General features: G+C 43.2%; 1 protein-coding gene across 3 annotated transcripts in view; it reads right to left on the reverse strand.

Moving 5' to 3' along the window:
• Positions 1-23,536, reverse strand: part of htr4 (5-hydroxytryptamine receptor 4) — a 129,968-nt gene that overhangs the window by 37,513 nt on the left and 68,919 nt on the right. For all 3 annotated transcript variants that reach the window (XM_063877146.1, XM_063877145.1, XM_063877147.1), the window contains exons 3-5: positions 20,101-20,214; positions 14,708-14,908; positions 2,716-2,869 (exon numbers count right to left, since the gene is read on the reverse strand). In XM_063877146.1, the coding sequence (XP_063733216.1) occupies positions 2,716-2,869; positions 14,708-14,908; positions 20,101-20,214 (469 nt within the window). The remainder of the gene's footprint in view (positions 1-2,715; positions 2,870-14,707; positions 14,909-20,100; positions 20,215-23,536) is intronic.

Consider the following 23,536-nt stretch of genomic DNA (forward strand, 5'->3'; position numbering starts at 1 on the left):
TAAAGCACTTTAGCTGAGTGATTTATACCAAAATGGAAGAAGCCGATCATCAAAACTGAAGTTGTTACCGGGTAGGATATCAGATAATATGAGATATATTTTTGCATATTTACAGGCACATATGGCAATTTTCCATTTCCATTTCCATAGCAATTCAGAGAGGGGCATCCATGTGAAGAGCCTGACAGGTAATAACTAAACGTTTTGATTGAACGGTACCGTCTACCGGCAGCTAATGGAGAGAAGTGACAGCTCCTCGGCTGAGGCAGCAGAATAATGGATCACAGCGATGAAGACGTGAAGCCACTTTCATATGATGAAGTCAATCAATCACCAATCAATCTGTCCGTCTGACTTTAGCAACGGGAAACAGCGTCATTGGTAAGAACAAATAATAACTGTCATTGACAGAAGGGCAGAGACTTAACGAAGGGCAGAGACTTAACGAAGGGCAGAGACTTAACGAAGGGCAGAGACTTAACGAAGGGCAGAGACTTAACGAAGGGCAGAGACTTAACGAAGGGCAGTGACTTAAGGGTAGTGACTTAAGGGTAGTGACTTAAGGGTAGTGACTTAAGGGTAGTGACTTAAGGGTAGTGACTTGGTTTTTGACATCAATAAAAACGTCAAGTCAAGCTGAAGTCTGAAGACCAAATTCAATTAACCAGTCAGTGCGCAATTTAGCTAGCCAATATGAGCTAACAAGCGAGCTAGCAACTGTTAGCTTTCTAGCTAGCTAGCCAATTTGGTGGCTCATAATGTAAATATGAGTTATTATTAAATATCCTGTGGTCAGCCTTGCAGTGTGGACCTGTGTCTACGTTCAGGCAGTGAGAGTTCTTTAAGCTAACTGGCTGCTCTCATACAGCAGCACCTCCTCACAGCTCCAAACATCGACCCATCGAAGTCCCAAATGTGCGTAATATGGATAAGATCATCACATATTGGTCATCTAAGGGGTTACTTTCTGACCTTCTGAAGGTGTTTTTACCTAAAAACTGTTTGTGTGAAAGCTTAACAGTAGATTATGTAGCAGGTAACGGTTCATAAGGCTGGCGTCGCGATGCAAACATTAGCAATTACTCTCTAACTCGAAGCACCAACACAAAATAAGACCATGTGGATGGAGCCTACAGCAGAGGCAGCATGAGGTGAATACTGTGTGATGGAATTCAAGCTTCACGTACTAAAACAATCTGGAAAAAGAGTCAATAAATAATTATGCTGTGATAAGTAATGGCTTCACTGTGGAGCTGAGTTATGAGCAGTTCAACTAAAGATTGATCTTTCTTCTTGGATTGTTTCATTTCAAGGATCTTTAAAAAAAAGGCCTGAAGGGAAATAAGATATCAAACAGTTACCAAGGAATAAAACCATGTTTAGACGTCACTTCCTGTCTAAATGAAGCCCCGCCCACTTTCCGGTGATAATCCTGTATTAAAATAATCGTGTCCTCACGTATTAAAGCTGCTGAGTCATATATCGCACCTCCAACAACTAATACACCCAGAGCTCCGGTTCCTTTACTTCCTCTCCAGAAAAAAGGAGAGTAAAGAAAGGATCAGAAATCTCAGTCTCAGTGTCAGCCTGCTGCCTGCCACTCGTCCCCGCAGACCCACCGGACATCCGTCCTCTATTTACTCTCCGTAAGCTGTCTCTGCCGTCTGACCAGACATCTGACCCCATCTCCATATCTCTGGACTCAGTAAACCCTTTCTGACCAGCAGAGAGATTGTTTTCTGGTGTCAATTTAACATTTTACGGGAAAATCTGCGTTTTGGTTTGAGGCGCACGCTGACAGTCCCTGCTTTAGATCAACTTAGTCTTTTAAATTTGCTCCTGGCATCACGCTGGGTGAAGCTCTCCTCTAATACCTTCATTTTCTGTTGCATTTTGAACCAGAATACTAATTTCCATCCCTCATTATGTACTTGCACCCTCTAAACAAACCTTCCTGCGCAAACAACACATTCATAACGCTGAGTCATCCGTTAAATACTTCACATTTCCAGACTGACAGAACGAAACCACTTGACAGTGTGTCCTTGGTGTCAGTGGCCTTGTCCCTTTTGTTTCCTTTTCTGATGTGTTGTTGTTGTTTTCATGGCAACACATGACACATTCTCTCTGTGTTGTAAACAATATCATCTCGGCAAGTCTCTCATTTATGTTTGTTCAGTTACTGTGAAGTGCTTATGTATTGTTACGGTTCTTTTCTACCCTCAGAGTAAGTCCATTTTCAAGTCAACCAGCATTTTAGAGCTACGTTCGGACTAATGCAATGCATTATGGGACTATTGAACAGTTAGGGTTTGATTAGTTTCAGTGTATTTGTTTAAAGTGTCTCGTACATAAACTCTCTCCAATTGTAGACTGGGTAATAGTCATCACACAGATAAGTCGAATACTCGATTCTGATTGGTCAATTTGGACATTCAAATGTCTGCTGTTTGTTCTTAACAGACCGTTGCTAAGGAGAACAGACCGTTGCTAAGGAGAACAGACCGCTGCTAAGGAGAGCAGACCGTTGCTAAGGAGAACAGACCGCTGCTAAGGAGTAGGCTCTCATCAATGGACCATGTGCAGTCAGATTAATCTGCAGAAAGAAGGCCGATGGACCACACACACACACACACACACACACACACACACACACACACACACACACACACACACACACACACACACAGACACACACACACCCTCAGTACTCACCAGGTGGTCGATGCCGATGCTGTTCCAGCCCTGCATGATGGGCAGGAAGGAAATGACGGTGGGAATGACCCAGCAGCCCCCGATCATCAGAGCCACCCTCATGGGCGTCATCTTGTTCCTGTAGACCAGCGGCTGGCAGCAGATAGCGTAGTACCTGCAGACGGACCACAGAGAAGGGACCAATTAACGCTTAGCGAACCAATCAGAGCAGACTGGGCTCTGGTTTCAGACAGAGGGTGAAAAGAGGAGCTGCGGCACAGGCAGTATGAGAACATAAAGAGATGATACATACTGATATACACCTGAACATCAGCAGGAGAGGACTCTTTAAAGTAGAGACACTACATACTGATATACACCTGAACATCAGCAGGAGAGGACTCTTTAAAGTAGAGACACTACATACTGATATACACCTGAACATCAGCAGGAGAGGACTCTTTAAAGTAGAGACACCTCATACTGATATACACCTGAACATCAGCAGGAGAGGACTCTTTAAAGTAGAGACACTACATACTGATATACACCTGAACATCAGCAGGAGAGGACTCTTTAAAGTAGAGACACCTCATACTGATATACACCTGAACATCAGCAGGAGAGGACTCTTTAAAGTAGAGACACTACATACTGATATACACCTGAACATCAGCAGGAGAGGACTCTTTAAAGTAGAGACTCTACATACTGATATACACCTGAACATCAGCAGGAGAGGACTCTTTAAAGTAGAGACACTACATACTGATATACACCTGAACATCAGCAGGAGAGGACTCTTTAAAGTAGAGACACTACATACTGATATACACCTGAACATCAGCAGGAGAGGACTCTTTAAAGTAGAGACACTACATACTGATATACACCTGAACATCAGCAGGAGAGGACTCTTTAAAGTAGAGACTCTACATACTGATATACACCTGTTTCTGAAGCTTAGGTGATTTCTTAAACTACTATTGAAAATGACAATAACTACCCTGACATTATCAAAGCCCATCTGAGTAATTTCCTCTCCTTAACACTATAACTCAGTAAGTGTCAGTCGGGGGTTGAATGGCAGCTGGAGGCGGGATATTTGGTTTGTTAAGTGCTGCATCTTATTCTCCACCACAGTTATTATTCCTACAGGAGGCTGAGGGAGAAGCTGAGTACACCTACATTTGCTCAGGTGATGCATCGAGAGGGAACCTTTTATCATTTCTTTACCAGGTAACGGGCTCCGGAACTGGATGACCTAAAAAGAGTGTATAGTGTTTGTTGTAAAAGGATCAGATGTTACTCTCCACTGTCAGCTGGTCTGTTCTGTAGGCTAGTGCTGTAAGTGTGAATCTATACGCCTACTGCCTAAATCTGCCTACTGCCTAATCTGCCTGAACCAACTTGCGACGATTTCTTTCAAATGTGCACAATTTCCCCCAAAAATGTAACTTATTTTTCCTAATTCGGACACTTTCTCAGAATTCTCACTTTTTTCCCAAACATTTAAATTGTTTCTCCAAATCTCAACTTTTTTAAAATTTCTGTACTTTTCTGAAATCATGAATTCTTTTCAAAATTTAGATTTTTTCCCCAAAAAATATCTGAACTTTTTCTCACAAAATTTTCACTTATTTTTCTTTCAAAATTCTTCATTACTTTTCTTTTACATTTCTGATTATCTCAAAATCAGAAATTAATTCAAATTTTGGGACTTTTTCTTCAGATTCTGACTTCTGTAAACTGTAGTTTGTGCTCCTGTGTTTCAGTGTTGGGCTGCGGCCTGAATACGCTTCATGAAAGGCAGGTTTTCCTATCAATAAGATTATTTCGGATCCTATATATCTTGCTTTCTTGTTTTCTATCGTCACATTGTGCTGTTGTCTCACATTATACACCTCAGAAAAAAACACAAGGTCATCCAAAGGTCACGCAGCACGGACTCTCACACCCTTTGTCTTTTCATGAAACTGTTGTTTGCTCCTGATCCTGTAAAATAGGATTGGATTAAAAAACGGACTTAATATTTCAATTTGTAAATCATCTCTCACCCAATCTGCAGCTCTCTCTATCTCACAAACGACTTTGCACTGACTCAATAACAGCAAGTGTTGTGTGTGTGTGTGTGTGTGTGTGTGTGTGTGTGTGTGTGTGTGTGTGTCTGTGTGTGTGTGTGTGTGTGTGTGGGAGCATCCAATCGAGCAGAGCAGCAGGAAGCAGTGTGATATCGCGGAGACGAAGCTGGCTCTAAACTACATGAATGGAATTTCACGGATGATAGAGAAGTACTATGAATGAGCGACTGAGAGAGGGAGAGGAGAAAGGCAGGAAGAGAAAAAGTGGAAGAGGAAATTCAAAGAATATAAATGGACACAAAAGGACGAGGGAGCGAGGGAAGGGAAGGAGGAGAAAGAATAAGGAGGATAATAAATGAGACAGGAATTAATCCCTATTTTTAAATCAGAGATGCAGCATTGCTTACCGTAACAACCGTGTGTGTGTGTGTGTGTGTGTGTGTGTGTGTGTGTGTGTGTGTGTGTGTGTGTGTGTGTGTGTGTGTGTGTGTGTGTGTGTGTGTGTGTGTGTGTGTGCTGAGAGCTCAGACCTGTTTCAGTGTGATAGGAAACAGATGAAGTTAACCATCCCCACAGACTTCCAATACTCTCTGACCTTTTGTGTCTACAGGTGTGTGTGTGTGTGTGTGTGTGTGTGTGTGTGTGTGTGTGTGTGTGTGTGTGTGTGTGTGTGTGTGTGTGTGTGTGTGTGTGTGTATGCCAGCGTACCTCTGCTGCAAACTGACCTTTCAGTGATTTGCTTTTTACTTTTAATTGATGGTTTTATTTCTTCTTGTATTCACTTTGTTTTTTTCTGTTGATTTTTTATTTCCAATTTTTTACATCCTTTTATTTTGTATTCTTTCTATTGGTTGTGTCTTTATTTTGTAATTGTATATACTTGAAATTGTTCTTCTTTTTTATTATATTTATTTATTTATATTTTATACTTTTTTCTAAATAATAAATCAACTTAAATAGGCCTATACACACAACACAATACAATACCTAAATATACATATAATTAGATGTAAATGCAAATGCTCTAGGAAATGCACTACACAGGAAAACAGTGGGGGGTGAGGGGTAGTTATTACTAAATCCCATGAGGCCCCTGGTAATATTATTGCTGTGTTAATAGGGCTTATGAGGACATAAAGGGAGCTGCCAATCAAATACAGTCTGTACACTCCAACACAGCCTTGAGAAAAGGTCTGATCAGGCAGGGTAAGTGAAAGCACTGTGAGAGTGGCCTCCAAATGGTAGGCTACATCAGTCACTCTAAAGGACAGATAACAGATAATTATCCCCTGACTTTGGAGGTTTAAAAAGCCTTTCTGCCGCTCTGTTTTTGCTTTTAGGGAGCTTTCACTGTGTGATTCAGTCTCAGTGACACATTTCCAGCAGCAACAGAAGGACGAAACAAAGCACCTCTACACTACCTGCTCAGCTTTATAGCCCAGCATTAGCCGCCTTTAGCTTAGCGGTGGTGACGTGAAGTCATGTGACCGTGCTGTAGTTCCTTTATAGCCCAACATTAGCCGCCTTTAGCTTAGCGGTGGTGACCTGAAGTCATGTGACCGTGCTGTAGTTCCTTTATAGCCCAACATTAGCCTCCTTTAGCTTAGCGGTGGTGACCTGAAGTCATGTGACCGTGCTGTAGTTCCTTTATAGCCCAACATTAGCCTCCTTTAGCTTAGCGGTGGTGACCTGAAGTCATGTGACCGTACTGTAGTTCCTTTATAGCCCAACATAAGCCACCTTTAGCTTAGCGGTGGTGACGTGAAGTCATGTGACCGTGCTGTAGTTCCTTTATAGCCCAACATTAGCCTCCTTTAGCTTAGCGGTGGTGACGTGAAGTCATGTGACCGTGCTGTAGTTCCTTTATAGCCCAACATTAGCCTCCTTTAGCTTAGCGGTGGTGACGTGAAGTCATGTGACCGTGCTGTAGTTCCTTTATAGCCCAACATTAGCCGCCTTTAGCTTAGCGGAGGTGACGTGAAGTCATGTGACCGTGCTGTAGTTCCTTTATAGCCCAACATTAGCCTCCTTTAGCTTAGCGGTGGTGACGTGAAGTCATGTGACCGTGCTGTAGTTCCTTTATAGCCCAACGTTAACCGCCTTTAGCTTAGCGGAGGTGACCTGAAGTCATGTGAAGTTAGTTTGATGTTTGTACTGAGCTGTTTCCCTATCCTTTAAAGTCATGCTTGACGTTGCTTAAAGTTAAATGTGCAGCGAGGAGGATTTAAACGCTCTCTCGTGTCTTAGGTGAGGACAAAATCAAAGTATGTGAATACAACCACATACTTTGGCTTTGAAAAACCAGCCTCATGTAAATAATGTCTGAATAAAAATGTCAGAAATAAACAGAGAGAGAAAAGTTTTGCAGATCAAAAGGAAACGCTCCATTTAAAGTGCTTCGTGGTCAGGACACGCTGCCATTCAACCGAGACACGTCTGCTTCTGATCTGCCCCAGGTTAATGTGTGTGTGTTTGTGTGTGTGTGTGTGTGTGTGTGTGTGTGTGTGTGTGTGTGTGTGTGTGTGTGTGTGCCTTTGTTCGTTAATGCATATTTTTGCTCAGAGTTGGAAGCATCAAAATGTACCTTGTCATCTGGAGGTGCGTACTGTGTTTTTGTGCAAAGCAGGAATGCATACTTGCAGACTCAGGTGTGTGTGTGTGTGTGTGTGTGTGTGTGTGTGTGTGTGTGTGTGTGTGTGTGTGTGTGTGTGTGTGTGTGTGTGTATGTGTGTGTGTGTGTGTGGGGGGGGGGGGGGGCACTCAGGCTTCAACATCCACTCTTAAAGAGTCCATTTGCAACCTTTCAACACGACTATTTTGGAAACCCAAACAGAGAGGGTCTCCTGACCTTTCATAATGTCAGGCAGATGCAGACCTCACACAGCCCATCCACATTACTGAGGGCGGCTAAAGGCCACAACGAGGTAACGAGGGAGGGTCGTCGCAGTGGGGGGCAGAAAAATACCAACAATGACTGACTAAAGAGAAGAACTGCATTAACTTTAATGTGGAAAGTTCAGATGCTCTGGGAAGAGTTTGACAGTTCAATCAGAGAAAAGATGCAACGGTTTCTAGGGAGGTGTTCCAGGCACGTCCAGCTGGGAAGAGACCGAGGGGTAGACCTAGGACCAGGTGGAGGGGTTATATCTCTTCGCTGGCCTGGGAGCGCCTTAGAATCCCCCAGTCAGAGCTGGCTGATGTGGTCAGGGAAAGAGAAGTTTGGGGCTCTCAGCTGGAGCTGTTACCTCCGCCACCCTGACGGAGAAGCGGGAGAAGATGGATGGATGGATGGATGGATGGATGGATGGATGGATGGATGGATGGATGGATGGATGGATGGATGGATGGATGGATGGATGGATGGATGGATGGATGGATGGATGGACCGGCTACAAAAGCTGCAAACCTATTCTTCAAAAGGAGATCACGTTTTCTGAGCTCTTGACCCGAATAAAAGGCATCAACAAATCCCGTTGTGCAGAACGACCTCCAGAGTCAAAGATGGCTAACCTTATTATTGCTTTCCTTTTTTACAAAGGCATGAAAAGCCCACTTAATATATGCAGGTGAGAAGCTTGAAATGTAGTCCTCAGTGTGTAATAGATTTTACTCTCGAGAAACTGGGTCATTCAGTTATACACTTCAATACAATGAAGAGTATTGTCTAATGCTGTCAGTCTTTAGCTCCTGCTCCATTGTCTTTCGCAGGGATTCAGTGAAGGCTGGCAGGTTTTGAGTGGCAAATAACACCAGGCGAGGCTCAGTCCCGTGCAGAAAAGCGATAATAAATAGCAGAATGAATGCAGGCACGGCATCACAGCCGTGTATTCACCCCGCTGCATTTCTTTCACTTCCTCTCTGTGCTGTCCCTTTCTTGCAATTTCTTGAGTTACTGAGTCATCGTCCTTCACAAGACCACTGTGATTTATTTTGTTCCCCCTTCCATCGTATGAAGCCCTGCCTCTTTTCCCACTTCTGGTTCAAACTAAAAAGTGGTATGAAAAAGGTCTGAGAGCATCCATCCTCTGTTAGTGGCTGCAGGAGGACGAATAGAAAAGGCCCAAAATCTCACATTTGAATAACTCTGTGGAGTCTCCTGGTGCTCCGACAAACTGTCAAAGAACTGAAGCTCAGCGGACTGCAGACTAAGGCTCATGAGGACAGTTTATAATAACTCTCACTGCCAGAAGGGGGAAATAAAGGTCCACAGGGCTGACATTTATATGTGCTGTTCAGCTAGCAAACGTTAGCTATCCATCTAACAAGCTAACTAGCAAAGGTGAGCTATCTTTGCAAAACGCTGCCTAGCGAACATTAACTATCTACCTTAAAATCTAGCTAATGTTTGTTATCTACGTCACTCACATATCTAACAGGCTATACTGTACTGCAGCTACACTGCCTTTTTCATGCTGCTGCAACGTAAATAGCTCCCAAATTCAGATCAATAAATAAATTCCATTCCATTCCATTCCATTCCATTCCATTCCATTCTATTCTATTCTATTCTATTCTATTCTATTCCATTCCATTCCATTCCATTCTATTCCATTCCAGTCTCTTCCATTCCATTCTATTCTATTCCAGTCCATTCCATTCTATTCCATTCTATTCCATTCCATTCTATTCTATTCCATTCCATTCCGTTCTATTCCATACCAGTCTATTCAGTTCAGTTCCGTTCCATTCCAGTCTGTTCTATTCTATCTAGTCTAGGAACTATTAGGTATCTCGCTGTGGCTACATTCTTGGTCTCATGGTTACACCTTTGAGCTCCGAACATCACATCTTAGGGAGGTATTTAAATAAACTGCTCACATATCGATCGAAAATGTTCAGTTCATTTTTCCTGAAAATCTAGATTTAGAAAATGAATGAAGAAATAAAGGAAAAGTGAAGAGGATGGAATTTGATATTTAAAACTAAAAACACACAAAGGAAGCCGCAAAGAGTGCAGCACCATTTTAAAGGGTGGTCTGGGTTTGCATTTGTCAGGGTCATGTAGTTGAACTTCCTCGGACATGGTGCTAAAAGCAGCAATCATCACCATTTTAAACAAACAAACAAACAAACAAACAAACAAACAAACAAGCTTACGTTCAGAATTCTGTCTCCATATTTTCATCAATATCTGTAATCAAGTGGAGCGATCCCAAATATGAAACCAATTACCCAAGCAATTACATTTAAGCGATGTATGGCTGTATTTTATCCCCCCTCTCCCCCTGTCTCTCTACCCAGCTTCCCTTCTCTCCGGTGTTTCTCCTCGCTCTGAATGCCGCTGCGTCTCTCTGAATGCCTTTGTGCTGCCTCATCCTTTTTGTGGCGGTTCTGTTATTTTTAGTCTTAATTCATTTCCATTCAGCGTCTTCAGCCCACAGAGGGTGAATGACAAGCTTTATCCTGCAGCTGTTCACTTATTCTCTATGTCTCACTTTCCCTCTGCATTATTCTCCATGTCCCTCACTCTTCTCTCCCTTTCTCTGCCACGTACACAAGCTTGTGTTGTCTGAAAGCCGAGCTCTCAGAGCCCGAAAACACTGCAGGCAACAGATGTTTCTCTTTCTGTGCACTGTGAGCTTCAAGTGGCATTTCAATCTGCATTTCCCCTCTGCTTTTAGCTATTTCCTTTTTTCATATGTTATTATTTCTCAGCTTCACCAGCCACAGGGACCTTATGTTGAGGGGAAAAGGGACAAAGACTCAGATGAGGATTGATAATAGTGTTCTCTCACAGCAGCCTTTCGACCAGCACAGCACAGGCAGGAGGGAAACATTAAATGAAGAGCGTTGGCAGAGTTTGTCCGTGTAGGCTTGCCGTAGTTCCTTTTGCAGTAGAAAATACCTCATTAATTTGTCTCTTCTGAACCGTGAAGCACACGTCTGATTGTCAGCTATATTCATTTTAAATGTGTACTTGCATCAGTAGTCTGAAACAGCTGTTAAATATGTGTGGACATTTGCAATGCTAATCAAGTTAGCTTGTCAATGGCGTTTCCAATGTTACGTTAGCAACCATGCTAATCGATAGCTGTATGTAATGAATGGAACTCGTGTTTTTTTTACAAGTCTCATCCGTAGTAACGGCCTGATATCCTTAGCAACGGTCTGATATCCTTAGCAACGGTCTGTTCGCGAAAAAATAACAGACTTCTGGAATGTCCAGATATGACCAATCAGCATTGAGGATTCAACCGCCTTGTCATAGTCAGGAATATCTTCCCCTACAATGGCATGAAACTAACAAAAATAACCAGCAAATCACGTTTAAAAACAGTTGCCTGTCACAAGAGAAGACATCATGCTGAATCCTCATTAAATGCACCCCCGAGCGTCCCGTTAAGAGTCCGTTAATGTTTACATCAAGTTGTGTTTCCGTAGCGCTCTGTCAACAGCTCGGCGGAGCGTTCGCTCTGGGGTCAGGATCGTTCAGACTGCAGTGACAGTATTTGACAGCAGTAAACAATAAATAAAATGTGCTAGAACGGTTTGTCATCATTGGTCTTTTCCTCCACATGTTTCCACTGTTCCCTCATTGTTTCCTCGTGTGTTTGTGCCATATCCCCTCCACTGCAGGGTGCACAGACGCTTCCCTTTAGAGATCATAATAGAATTACCAGATTTCTCTTTCCTGGTTTTGTTTAAGATGCTGGAAGCTATAAATTACATCATCAGCATCCCCTACATTTCCCCCTCATAGTCCTCTTCCGTTGGATCTGAAGACCTTGCTTCTGTTTCTGCTCCCCACATTATTAATAAAGCTGTGGTATTGATTGTTTGTGGGGCGGAGAACATGATCCCTCTTAATGAGATATGGATTTGCTGGCGTGTAAATGAGGTTCATTTAATGGGATAATGGATTGTGGGCCAATGAGGTGAGGGAGAGCTTTACTGTGCTTGTGATTATATGAATACTGTATGCATTTAAACAACATTTGTACAATTGAATGCTTAGTTTTTCTAGATGGTACATGACTTCCAGAGCTCTGCAAAGAGTCGTACAGATACTGGTATCACGGTGACCACGGTTTAATGGTCTGTGATCAAAATCCTTCACGGTTTTTTCCCTGGTTTTCAACATGAACAGTGACAGTGGTCTTAGAGAGCCGTCCTCTTTCCATACATAGATGATACTTAAGATTTCGAGGAGGATAAATGGGGAAAATAATTACCAAAATACCATTAAGGAACCGTGTGAACCAGTAGAAGCATTCATCCTAAAATACATACGGTTAGCTAATGCATTGTAGCTACAACAGGAGTCTTATGCACTCTTTCACACCTCTATGTTTTCAGAGGAGGAGGACAAGGTTTCGGACGCTGCTTAACAGACCAACAAACATCCATCCATTCCTCCACTGTTTCCTGTTTTCCTTCCCAACTTCTTCCTCCCAGATCATCATCTTTTCTGATTTCAGGATGTTGTGAAAGCAGGGGGAGAATCAACAACCTGATACCAACATCTTTCATTTATAATGGCTCCTCAAACCTGCTGGTGATCCATAAATCCCTGCTGTAAGGACAGTCTGAGACACAGAAAGCCGACGCACTCTCTCTCTGTGCTGCCTTCTGGTTGATGCCTTGCTTATGGGCATCTTAACGCTGTTCCGCTGTCCGTCCTTTCCAACGCCGTCAAGCATCTTGGAGGTTTGGAGAAGAGCGTCACTTCCTGTCTACAAAACTTCTCCAACATCAAAGCTGGCAGAAACTGTTCCTCAAAGAACCGATTGATGTTGGCGGTTCAGAGGAGAGACCCTTGAGGAACACCTTCTCAGAGGATTCATGAGGGACGCTTCACATCTGAGCTCCCTCTGAATTATCTTTATCTCTTCCCAGTCTTTTGAAATGTATCTTTCAGCAGCTGAGTCTCCTTCTACCGTTCACCTTTTGTGTATTGACCCTCGTTTTTGTGCAAATTGCTGCGCTCAAACTTCCACTTTTACCCCTGACCTTTGGATGTAAAACAAATCAGAGCACAGCTGTATGAAGCCTGCAAGCTAGCAGGTGAGCTAATGGTAGAGATTGAACACAACGAATCTAGCTTAATCCAAGGGTCTGCACCCAACCTCACCGTGACGCTGTTCGACAGCTTCCAGCAGGAGGTTTTATGCAGTGTATCTGTGCTTTAATGCTACAGCCTTTTCTTATGGAAGAGCGACGTCAGTAGTCTTTATTGCATTCACTGCAGGTTTTTGCTAACCCTAATTACTCAGGGTTAACTGCTGAGCCCGGTTGCAGCAATCCTGTACAATTTTAAAAGTTGCTTTAAGAGCTAAAATACCGCTTCTGACACAATATGCACATTCAGTTGGATGCCAAGGGCTCCAAATGTCACGCAGTCTTGGGAAATCACTCCTGTTTCCCTCGCTGTATGGTCAAGGTGCCCTCACCCCGGCATTTAACCCCTGCTGTTCCTACAGGCGACTCAGCCGCTCTAATGAGAGTCTTTCTGGCCTTGCACACCGGCCTCTAAGACCTCTTTCACTAGCATTTACAGACTTGCTCTCCATTTACCTGAACATGATTCATAAACAGGAACACAGCCTGGAGGCGGCTGAGATGTTAAAGAAGCAGGACTTAGCTCCAACAGCCATAAATCCTGGATACTTTACCATTTAGCAGACTGTTTCAAACGCACCTTTTGATATATGGATGTCTTTTCCGATACACAGGCATTGTTTAATTTCTATTCCATTAATTTCTGAACAGTAGGAAAGGCAATAAGCAGTCTCTGAAAACCTTCTGGGGTTGCAGAAATCATGCAGCTGCAAAGTTTCCCAGCAGAGAGGGTGGGACGTGTCCCTGTCACTTTCCGGTTTGACTTCTAAACCGTCCTGTCACTGTGAAATGGTAGAAATGATAATACGCTCATCTCGGTCACCTTTACATAATTGCCACCCGGGGCTTTCAGCAGCCAACTGTACGAGATACAGCGAGGAGTGTGTGTTAAAGGACAGAGAGGTTGGTGAAACTTTGTGGAAGTGATCGTACGTAATCAACATCTAGGAAACTGTATTCCCTCTCAGTGAGATCAAAAACGATGTAATCAGGTGGCACAAAGGAGGGAGACAAAAAGTGCGAATTTAGGGCCACAAGAAGAAGGAGTTAGAATAATGAGGAAATAGAGGGACATTTATAAAGATCGCAATTTAGAAAAAGTCAGAAATTTGAACAAAAAAGTCAGATTTTTTAGAACAAAACCGTAAATGTGTAAAAGTCGACATTTAGAAAACATTTCAGATCTTTTAGACCGTTTTTCATTTATTCTTATCTAAAAACAGAGGGACGATAAACACTGCCCCGCCAAAAGAAAGGTCCCCAGCCTGGGGGGGCAGTGCTATGATCTGGGGGGGCTGCAGTTGGTCTGGTCTAGGTTCAGCAAACCAAAGAATGAGGTCAGCTGACTCCCTGAATATCCTGAAGGACAGGTTATTCCATCCATGGATCTCTTCTTCCCTGATGGAGCGAGCATGTTCCAAGAGGACAATGCCAGGATCCATCGGGCTCAGACTGTGAGAGAGTGGTTCAGGGAGCATGAGACATCACTTCACACATGGATCGGCCCCCCCAGAGTTTTTGGCCGGTCAGTGTTTAATACATGAGATTTCTGACATATTTAAAATTACGACCATTTCTTCAAAATGATTTTTTCCAAAACTCAGAATTAACCCTGGATCTGTTTCTTGTGCTCTTCATTACGATAACTTTGAACCATAACTTCTACTCTGTGTACTATTATAAAGCTGTGACGAATAGAAAAAGGGATAATGGATTCATAGTTCAGAGAAATAAACAGCTGGATGTAAAGGTCCGAACATTTACTCCCAGAGCCTGCTTTGACTCCTCCTTGGCCGGGATTGAGTCTGTATTTCTACAAAGCAAGGAAAGAACAATAAGGTTATTGCACACCCACTCTGGGCAGCTTCCCTCACCTGTCCAGGGCGATGCAGCACAGGTGCAGGATGGAGGCGGTGGTCAGCAGGACGTCCAGCGAGGTCCTGACCAGGCAGAAGGTCTCCCCGTAGATCCAGTGCTGGTGCACCAGCTCGATGGCTCCGAACGGCATCACCAGCACCGACACCAGCAGGTCGGCGAACGCCAGCGACACGATGAAGTAGTTGGTCTTTATTTTCCTGAAGGAGAGGAAAGAAATGTATGTAATATTAATATATACAGTCAAGGGGAAAGTTAGCTGAAGCAGGAGGGTAGAAACTTATAAAATATGCTGTCCAAGCTGATGTCAAAGACCACAAATCTTATCCCGAAAAAACCTTAAATACGTTTAAAAACGCACATTTTAATAAATACATTTCAATTCCAATGAAAAATAATATGCATTTATATATAAACATAATATATATTGATAATAATACCAAGATAAGAATTTAACAAAGTCATTTACAATAAAAATATAACTTTATATAATCAATTCACAAAAGACCAAGAGAGTCAGATTTTATTTTAAAAAATAGGTGTTTTTTGTTTTATTTGCAGCTACTTTTGCTGCTTCACAACGGTGTGAACATGGTGCAGCTGTGGCGCAGTGGGTGTATTGATGTGTTACATATCTAATGCATGTCATACGTAATGTAGAGCGCTCTGAGCTCTTTGAAAGTGCAGAAATACCTGAATTATTAATATGAATTATAATGTTGAGTCATATACAGATCGGCATTTGATAATGATACTGTAGAGCAGTGAAATCCACAAACAGCCCCATTTACTAAAGAAGGAGAAACGGTGTTATTCATGGAAGCAATTATCGAAAGGGTAACACAACAGCTCCTGATTGGTCCTTGTAATTATAACACAAACATGAATTATTATGTAGAAAGAGCTAAAGGAACGAATCAAATGTCCTACAGGAACACGCTGCTGCTTCCTGTTCACGTCTTTGTTGCTCAGGAAATGAATTTAATTCATATGAAATGAAAATGAATGAGGGAAACATTTCTCATATCATACGTGTGCATCGCTAGTGTGAATGCTACCCAACCAACAAGGCTGACTCATGTCCAGGTGAGTGATGACCTCTGCAGTATATCCAGACCTTTTTCTTCCACTCATATGAAACCCACAGATTAGAGGTTGTTTTCCTACATGGAGTAAATGCAGTCACTTCTAATTAGAGTCGGAGGATGAAACCCTCTTTATTAGTCACACACACACACACACACACACACACACACACACACACACACACACACACACACACACACACACACACACACACACACACACACACACACACACACACACACAGCAGAGCACACACAGTGAAATTGGTCCTCTGCATTTAACCCATCCTAGTACTAGGAGCAGTGGGCAGCTATTGTGCAGCGCCCGTGGAGCAATGGGGAGGGGGGATTGGAGGTGTCCGATGCCTTGCTCAAGGGCACCACAGCAGGGCCCAGGAGGTGAACTGGGACCTCTCCAAGTAGCAGTCCACTTTCCATATTTCATGTCTTGAGCAAGGTGTGAAATGTGTGTGAAGAAGAAGATGTCCTGGGAACTGAAACGGAGCGAGTACAGAGAGGCTGAATCAATTCGCTTATTTTGAAGAGCAGCACACTGCTTAGGTGTAATCAATACACAGGCTACACAAGTAAGGTCATGGAGAAAGCATATCTATGATGATACCGAGCATGACTCATGGAAAACACCAAGAACTCACCAAATAAAGCAATATTTATCAGTCACAAAATAAAGGAAGTTTCCACCTGAAGACAAAAACAAGGCCTGCAGTGTTTTTGAAATATCAGACATGAACTGAAGGGTAGAGTAGACACAGGTCTGCACTGCAAGTCCAGCCATAGGGTGTTAAATAACTATTCCAAATCCAAAATAACGAGAGCCTCAAACTTAGAGATAGCTAGCTAGAGAGATACATTCACTAGCCAACCTCTTAAAAGGGAAGCCTGATGTAAGATAACTAGGTAGATAGAAAACCAACCAGAACAGAAAGGATCTCCGTGGAAGAGGGGTTTAAGAGATCTGCTCAAAGTCACAGAGTCCCATCTCTTAGTTGCTGATGAATCACGTTGCTGACCCAAATGACACTCACAATACAAAACATCTCAGGAGAACGGGACGACAGAGGGATGAAAGTTTGAGTAGAGTCACGAGCACTCAGCGTTCCAACGTGAAATGAAAATGAATCCCCAGAGACTCAGAGAGAGATTAAGGAGGACTCACTCTGCAAACAGACGGGGAAACACTGAGTCCCCATCCTCTCTCCCTGTGATAAAGGCTGGGTCTCTTTATCGTAGAGATACAGCTGCAGGCCGGGCCGTGCTGCTCCTGCAAACCAGTGCTGCGATAAAGAGACTAACATCACAATAAAACAAACCCGCAGGATTTAATCCCCCTTTTGTTCTTCAACTGGTTTTAAATTCAGGGAGAGACAATCCTGATGTTACTGTGAGTCATGGATTTATTTCCTTAATATTCTCTCTGTAGTTTCCACTCTTCAAGTTTAAATACTTTATTCCTTTGATTGATATTCCCTACATTTATTTCTGTTTGAAAGAGAAATAGCATCAGGTTCCACTTTCTAAATCAAAGCCATGTTTTATTAAACGTTCTTTTGCTTCTTTAAAACTTTATTCGGTAGATTAAAGCTCCCCTATCATCCTCTTCTTCAACAGAGTATTCCAGGTCTCAGAAATATACACAGGCTGTCTCTGATTGGCTGAAATAACAAACAGATCATTGTCCCATAACCCCCTCTGTTTCAGCCCTGTTCCTGAAGAGCTGATTCTGTGTCTGTAGCTTTACATGCTAATGAGCTGCTGCTGGCCACGCCCCTCTGAGAGCTGATTGGTTTGAAGAAACACCATTGGAGGAGAGACACTGAGTCACTCACACAGCTAGCAGGGCCCCTTTAAAGTCAGAGTTAGACAAACCCCCACCCCCCTTTCCAACTGGTGAACTTTTTATCACCAGTCTCCCCAGTAAGGAATCAGCTGCTGGTGGTCTCTCTGTAAACATGCTCAGTGAGAGGGTCTTCCATCCTGCTGTCAGGAACACTAACAGCTCTTAAACACACTGTCAGCCTGCCGCTGCATGAAGGGCACACACACTAAATCACACTCACACACACACACACACACACACACACACACACACACACACACACACACACACACACACACACACACACACACACACATACACACGCTCAAACACACACTGAAACACACATGCACACACACTAAATCACACACACACACACACACACACACACACACACACACACACACACACACACACACACACACACACACACACACACACACACGGAACAAGCAAACAGCAGAAACACACACATGATTACTTTAAATACTTGAGGTTTGTATACACAAATACTGTAGGGACACACACACACACACACACACACACACACACACACACACTTACACACTTAACGACAGGGTCAAACACACACTGAAATACAAACACACACACGATGTACAGAAGTATTCAAGCAGAAACACATATTATTACTCCAGATAAATAAGGTTTATGTACACACACACACACACACACACACACACACACACACACACACACACACACACACACACACACACACACACACACACACACACACACACACACACACACACACACACACATATCAGGTAGCGTGTTCCAGGCTGTGGTGCAGGACTCTCTCTATGCAGAGCAAAGGGGAGGGTGCTTCTGATCGAGGCCAACAGGTGGACACACACAGGTGTGAACACAGCGTGTGTCGTTTAATGCAAAGTGTTAAAGTGGTGTTGTGTGCAGAGCTTTATCCTGCAGGATCTACGAGGTGTGTGTGTTTAGGAGAAGATTATCTGACGCAGCTCGGTGCATTTGGACTGTTTCCATTTCCCCAGTTCAGTTGGTTGGGTCTCCTCCAGCTGGAGGGATGTCAGGTTAAAGAACATTGTGAATGAAATGACCCGGGGGGGGACAAAGGAACCAGTCGGCTGCCAACAGAAAGCATTAAGAGAGGATTTGTGTGTTTTTTAAATCTGGCCTGAGGTCGTGAACGCCTCTCTGCAACAACACGGGGCATTAACATTACAGCAGCGTTTATTGGGAGAGCAGAACATTCCTAATCCCCTTAAAGCCACCAGGAGCAGAGTCACGGCAATTATTTCATTAGTCAGATTAAAGTTTTCACGCCTTTTTTAAAGTAAAATAAGATGCAGCCATTATTAACGCCATGCAGTCAGAGTCACACACAGCACCAATGAATGTTCTGCTGTGGTTCAGGGCTGGAGGGTACATGTAAAGGTCGCCTATCACCACCTCATCACCTGGATCTCCTCCTAGAGCACCATTGTGTGTGTGTTGTTTTCTTTAAACCAATCAGCTCTCAGAGGGGCGTGGCCAGCAGCAGCTCATTAGCATTTAAAGCTACAGACACAGAATCAGCTCTTTAGGAACAGGGCTGAAACAGAGGGGGTTATGGGACAATGATCAGTTTGGGGTGTCAGCCAATCAGGGACAGGCTCTGGGTATATCTGAGACCTGGAATACATTGTTGGAAAAGAGTTTAATAGGTTAATTATTAAAGTGCACAACTTCAGCAACAATCTGTTCCAGCATTAATATCCTTCCTCGTAATGAGACACTTCAGTATGACTTAACATTTGATTTCTATTTTCAACTGAAATGTTTCATGTTGTATTTTTTATCGTTTTATTGTGTTCTTTTAATCTTATTTTCCTATGGGAGGAATAATGCATTCTGATTCTGATTACAACAAAAACAAGGAGGCTTAATCGCTCCGACACGGAAGAGGATTAGGGCCACATTTAAACAGGAATTGAGATCCGACTAAAGGTGCATTTCTTTTTAGTTTTGACAAGAAAATATATATATATATATATATATATATTTATATTTAAATATAAATATATATATATATATATATATTTATATTTATATTTAAATATATAAATAAAAATATATATATATTTTTATTTTTATTTATATATATATATATATATGTGTGTGTACTATAAACAGATGTGAGTAGACATTCACACAGCTCAGGAGTTCAGCAGTCTTATAGCCTGTGGTATAAAACTGTCTCTGAGTCTGGTGGTCTTGGTCCGGATGCTGCGGTACCGTCTGCCAGGCAGCAGCAGACAGCACAGATTGTTTCTGGGGTGATGGGGGTTCAGTGAGACACAGAAGTGTTAAACACACTCTCCTTTATTAAACCATCCAGAAATGATTATTAGTCGGAGTTGTAGTTCACCTGAAGTCTGAACTGTTGGGAATAAAGAGGGGGATCTAAAAGAGAGGGAAGGAATCTGAGTCCCACCTGAGTTGTCGGTCCTTGCAGACGGCCACCATCACCAGCAGGTTTCCCAGGATGCTCATCAGCATGACCAGAGACAGGAAGCAGATCAGAGCGATCCGCTTTGCCATGCTGTCGCTGCGGAGACACAGAACCACACATCAGTCCAGTCCTCACAGTGAGGAAGAAGAGGAGGGTTAGCTTCACTAGAACAAGGTACACAAAATAAGTATATTTTATGAGGAAGTGGGGCTGCATCAGCGAAACGCAATAACTGACTCACTCTCCCAAATGGAGTTCAGGTATTGGTACAGAAACAACTTTTGATGAGACGGAGCTCTTCATCCAGGAGAGGTTCACAGTCCCCGCTGCTCATCCTTTAACCTGTAATTGTGAATCAACTCATTTTTATTCCGTATCCGAAGAGAAACGCTGTGAAAGAGTTCAGCGTTTACGGATTTATGGAACTGAAAGTCAATCAGGTGCTTTTTGAAGTATACCTGCTCCATCGGAAAGGAAGCTTTAAAAAGTGTCTGTTTTCTACATTTCCATTTCCAGGTTGTGGAAGGCTGTCACCCCAGGGAGGAGTTAGGTATCCTCACCTCACCCCCTGCTGTGCTGAGCTGGGGTTTCTGTGTGGGGGGTACTGAGGCCAGGGTCGTTACAGAACATAAATCAGAGGTCTCTCATCTCTAGATAGACCACAATTCAGTCCATATAGTACATTTTGATACCAGCAAACTTTAGAATACATCTTTAAATATAAAGGGATCTAGACTCAGGATCTAGACTCAGGATCTAGACTCGGGATCTAGACTCGGTATCTAGACTCAGGATCTAGACTCAGGATCTAGACTGAGGATCCACGACTCAGGATCTAGACTCGGGATCTAGACTCAGGATCTAGACTCAGGATCTAGACTCGGTATCTAGACTCAGGATCTAGACTCGGGATCTAGACTCGGGATCTAGACTCGGGATCTAGACTCGGGATCTAGACTGAGGATCCACGACTCAGGATCCATTAGTCACTTTAAGACTTTGATATGCCAGTTTTTAGTGCGTGCATTGCGTTTGATCTGCATGCTGCGCTGTGAGATGGTGAGTGGGCTTTTATTTGGCGTTTCAAAAGACACATGGATAATCGAGTCATCCCAGTGGCACAAACCAACAGTCTTTGACACGGAACCATCGCCGTATCTTTGGCCGTTCTTTCTGTGATTTACAATTACAGGATCATTTCCAAGGTCTCTCTAACGGGACTCCTTCGTAAAGAAACCTGCAGAATGGTTTTAAAATGACACTGAAGAAGACCAGATGTAGGGGGGCTTTCCTCTCCCCAGGAGCCTCGGTGTATAGTATGTCATAAAGAGCAGACGCAGCATTTCTGGATCCTGTACATTCAACGTGTCAGCGCCATGAAGCAGAGCCGTGTGGTGGGAGAGCGCTCTGAAAAGGACTTCTTTAATCTCACACTTGTTTGACATTGGTAAGACATTACTGTATCCTCCAGAGGCCTGCGTTCGCTCTGCCTGGAGGCTTGACAGGTGAGGAGGAGGAGGAGGAGGAGGAGGAGGAGGAAGAGGAGGTGCGTCCCTACTGACTTGCTTTTTCTGCAAGTCTACAGAAAATCACACGTTTGTCCGTAATGTATTTGTATTAGAAGGATTGCTTGTGACCTTTCTAATAGTTGTCCTGTTCTTTGAGATGTTCACTAAACGGTTTTAAAGTCACAGCGTTTTTTATTTTGACATTTAAGTTATTATTATATTTCTAGAACAGAATTGTTTTCTTTTGTTTTAGCTGAAAAACAACATTTTCTAATAACCCTCACTGTCTGAAGGTAGACACAGGTCCTGGACTTCCTCACTGCCAGACCCCAATCTGTACGGGTCGCAAACCACACATCTGACACCATCCCGCTGAGTACGGGTGTCCCCCAAGGATGTGTGCTCGGCCCCCTGCTGACCCACGCCCTGCACACCCACCCACAGCTCCAACCACTTCGTCAAGTTTGCAGATGACACAACCGTAGTGGGTCTCATCAGCAACAACGAGGAGACCCACTACAGGAGGGAGGGGAACCAGCTGTCAACAATCCCTTCCTGAGTGTGGTTCAGTGAACGTTAGCTAGCTTGTAAATTAGATAGGTGGACCTTTGTCTCCCTACTCACACTGACAGTTACTGTAAAATTCAATGAAATGCTTCAAACAAGTTCAGAGTTTAAGGGTTTTCATTATTATTTAGGTGCAAAATGAGAGTTTCCTTCACCTGCAAAATAGCTTATTATTTAACCCAAAGAACACCCTAAAGTTTCTCTGCTCAGGTTTAATGTCATCCACATTTCACAGGAGGTAGGTTTATAGATTTCACCTTTAGAGTTGATTATTGGGAGGATGCACTGGCTGTCATCCAGTAATGGAAACACACCTCTAGTGGATTAAAGAACACTACCCAGACACCTTCAGGCCCTGACGTTCAGCTTTACCTGTAACCTGTATCATGTTAATACCCACTGTGAACTCTGTGGTTCTGAGCTGGAGTCTGGAGCTGTCCCTATCTGCCACATTATTTTACTCTCACCATGTGACGTTCAAAGGGGAAGTGATAGTGTGTGAATGAGGCTTGTTCTTTGATCACTTTAATCAGATCAAACAGGAACACAGACAGCTCCTCAACACCAGCCTCACTATCAAAAGGAAAGTTAGAAAAGACTCTAATCCGCTTTCATCCGGCATTAGTCGGCTACACGGTCCGACCTTTCCCCTAAATGAGACATTGATGTGCATGTAATCGTACAAACCACCTTTAAAACACCGCTGCGGGTACGACATGCAAATCACCTGGCTCATTTTGGGATTTCGACAAAGCGTGGGCAGCACTTTCTCTCTCAGCTTCCAGGACAAACTCTTCCCAATCATTAGTCGCCTGTCGACTGCAGATCCAAAGCCAATAGCATCTGCTTTCTAATTCTTAGGGAGCAGTTTAGTTCAGCACCCAGCTGTTCAGTGTAAAATCATGATGTTTTTATAGCTTATAAAGATCTTATTCAGCTTAATCATTGTTACCTGGGAGCTGGAGGACAACCACAGTCCAATGGTGATGCAAATGAGAGTAAAACACAGTTTAGTTTCCCACCAGATACCATCATTTATCTGGAGTGCAAATGGCTATCCCATCACGATCAAAGGTAGAGTGTTTACAAGTGTGACCAGTCATATACACATTTAGATTGTACACACACTGGTGGAAAGAGGAGATTCTTAGCTTTCCAATGACACCCTTATCCACAGAGAGGAGGTGAAGTGTAATCAGTGGGACCGGTACAGTCTGTGGGAAACACTTCCTCACAGCTAAAGATGCTAATGAGGCTAACGTCAATCGTCAGAGTAAACAGATGTAATGCTGCACTGAAATATAAAACACTCACAAGCTAAGGGATCCCAGTTCAAGTTACTG

This window comes from Eleginops maclovinus, chromosome 23 (genome assembly GCF_036324505.1).
Source record: "Eleginops maclovinus isolate JMC-PN-2008 ecotype Puerto Natales chromosome 23, JC_Emac_rtc_rv5, whole genome shotgun sequence".
Classification (NCBI taxonomy): Eukaryota; Metazoa; Chordata; class Actinopteri; order Perciformes; family Eleginopidae; genus Eleginops; species Eleginops maclovinus.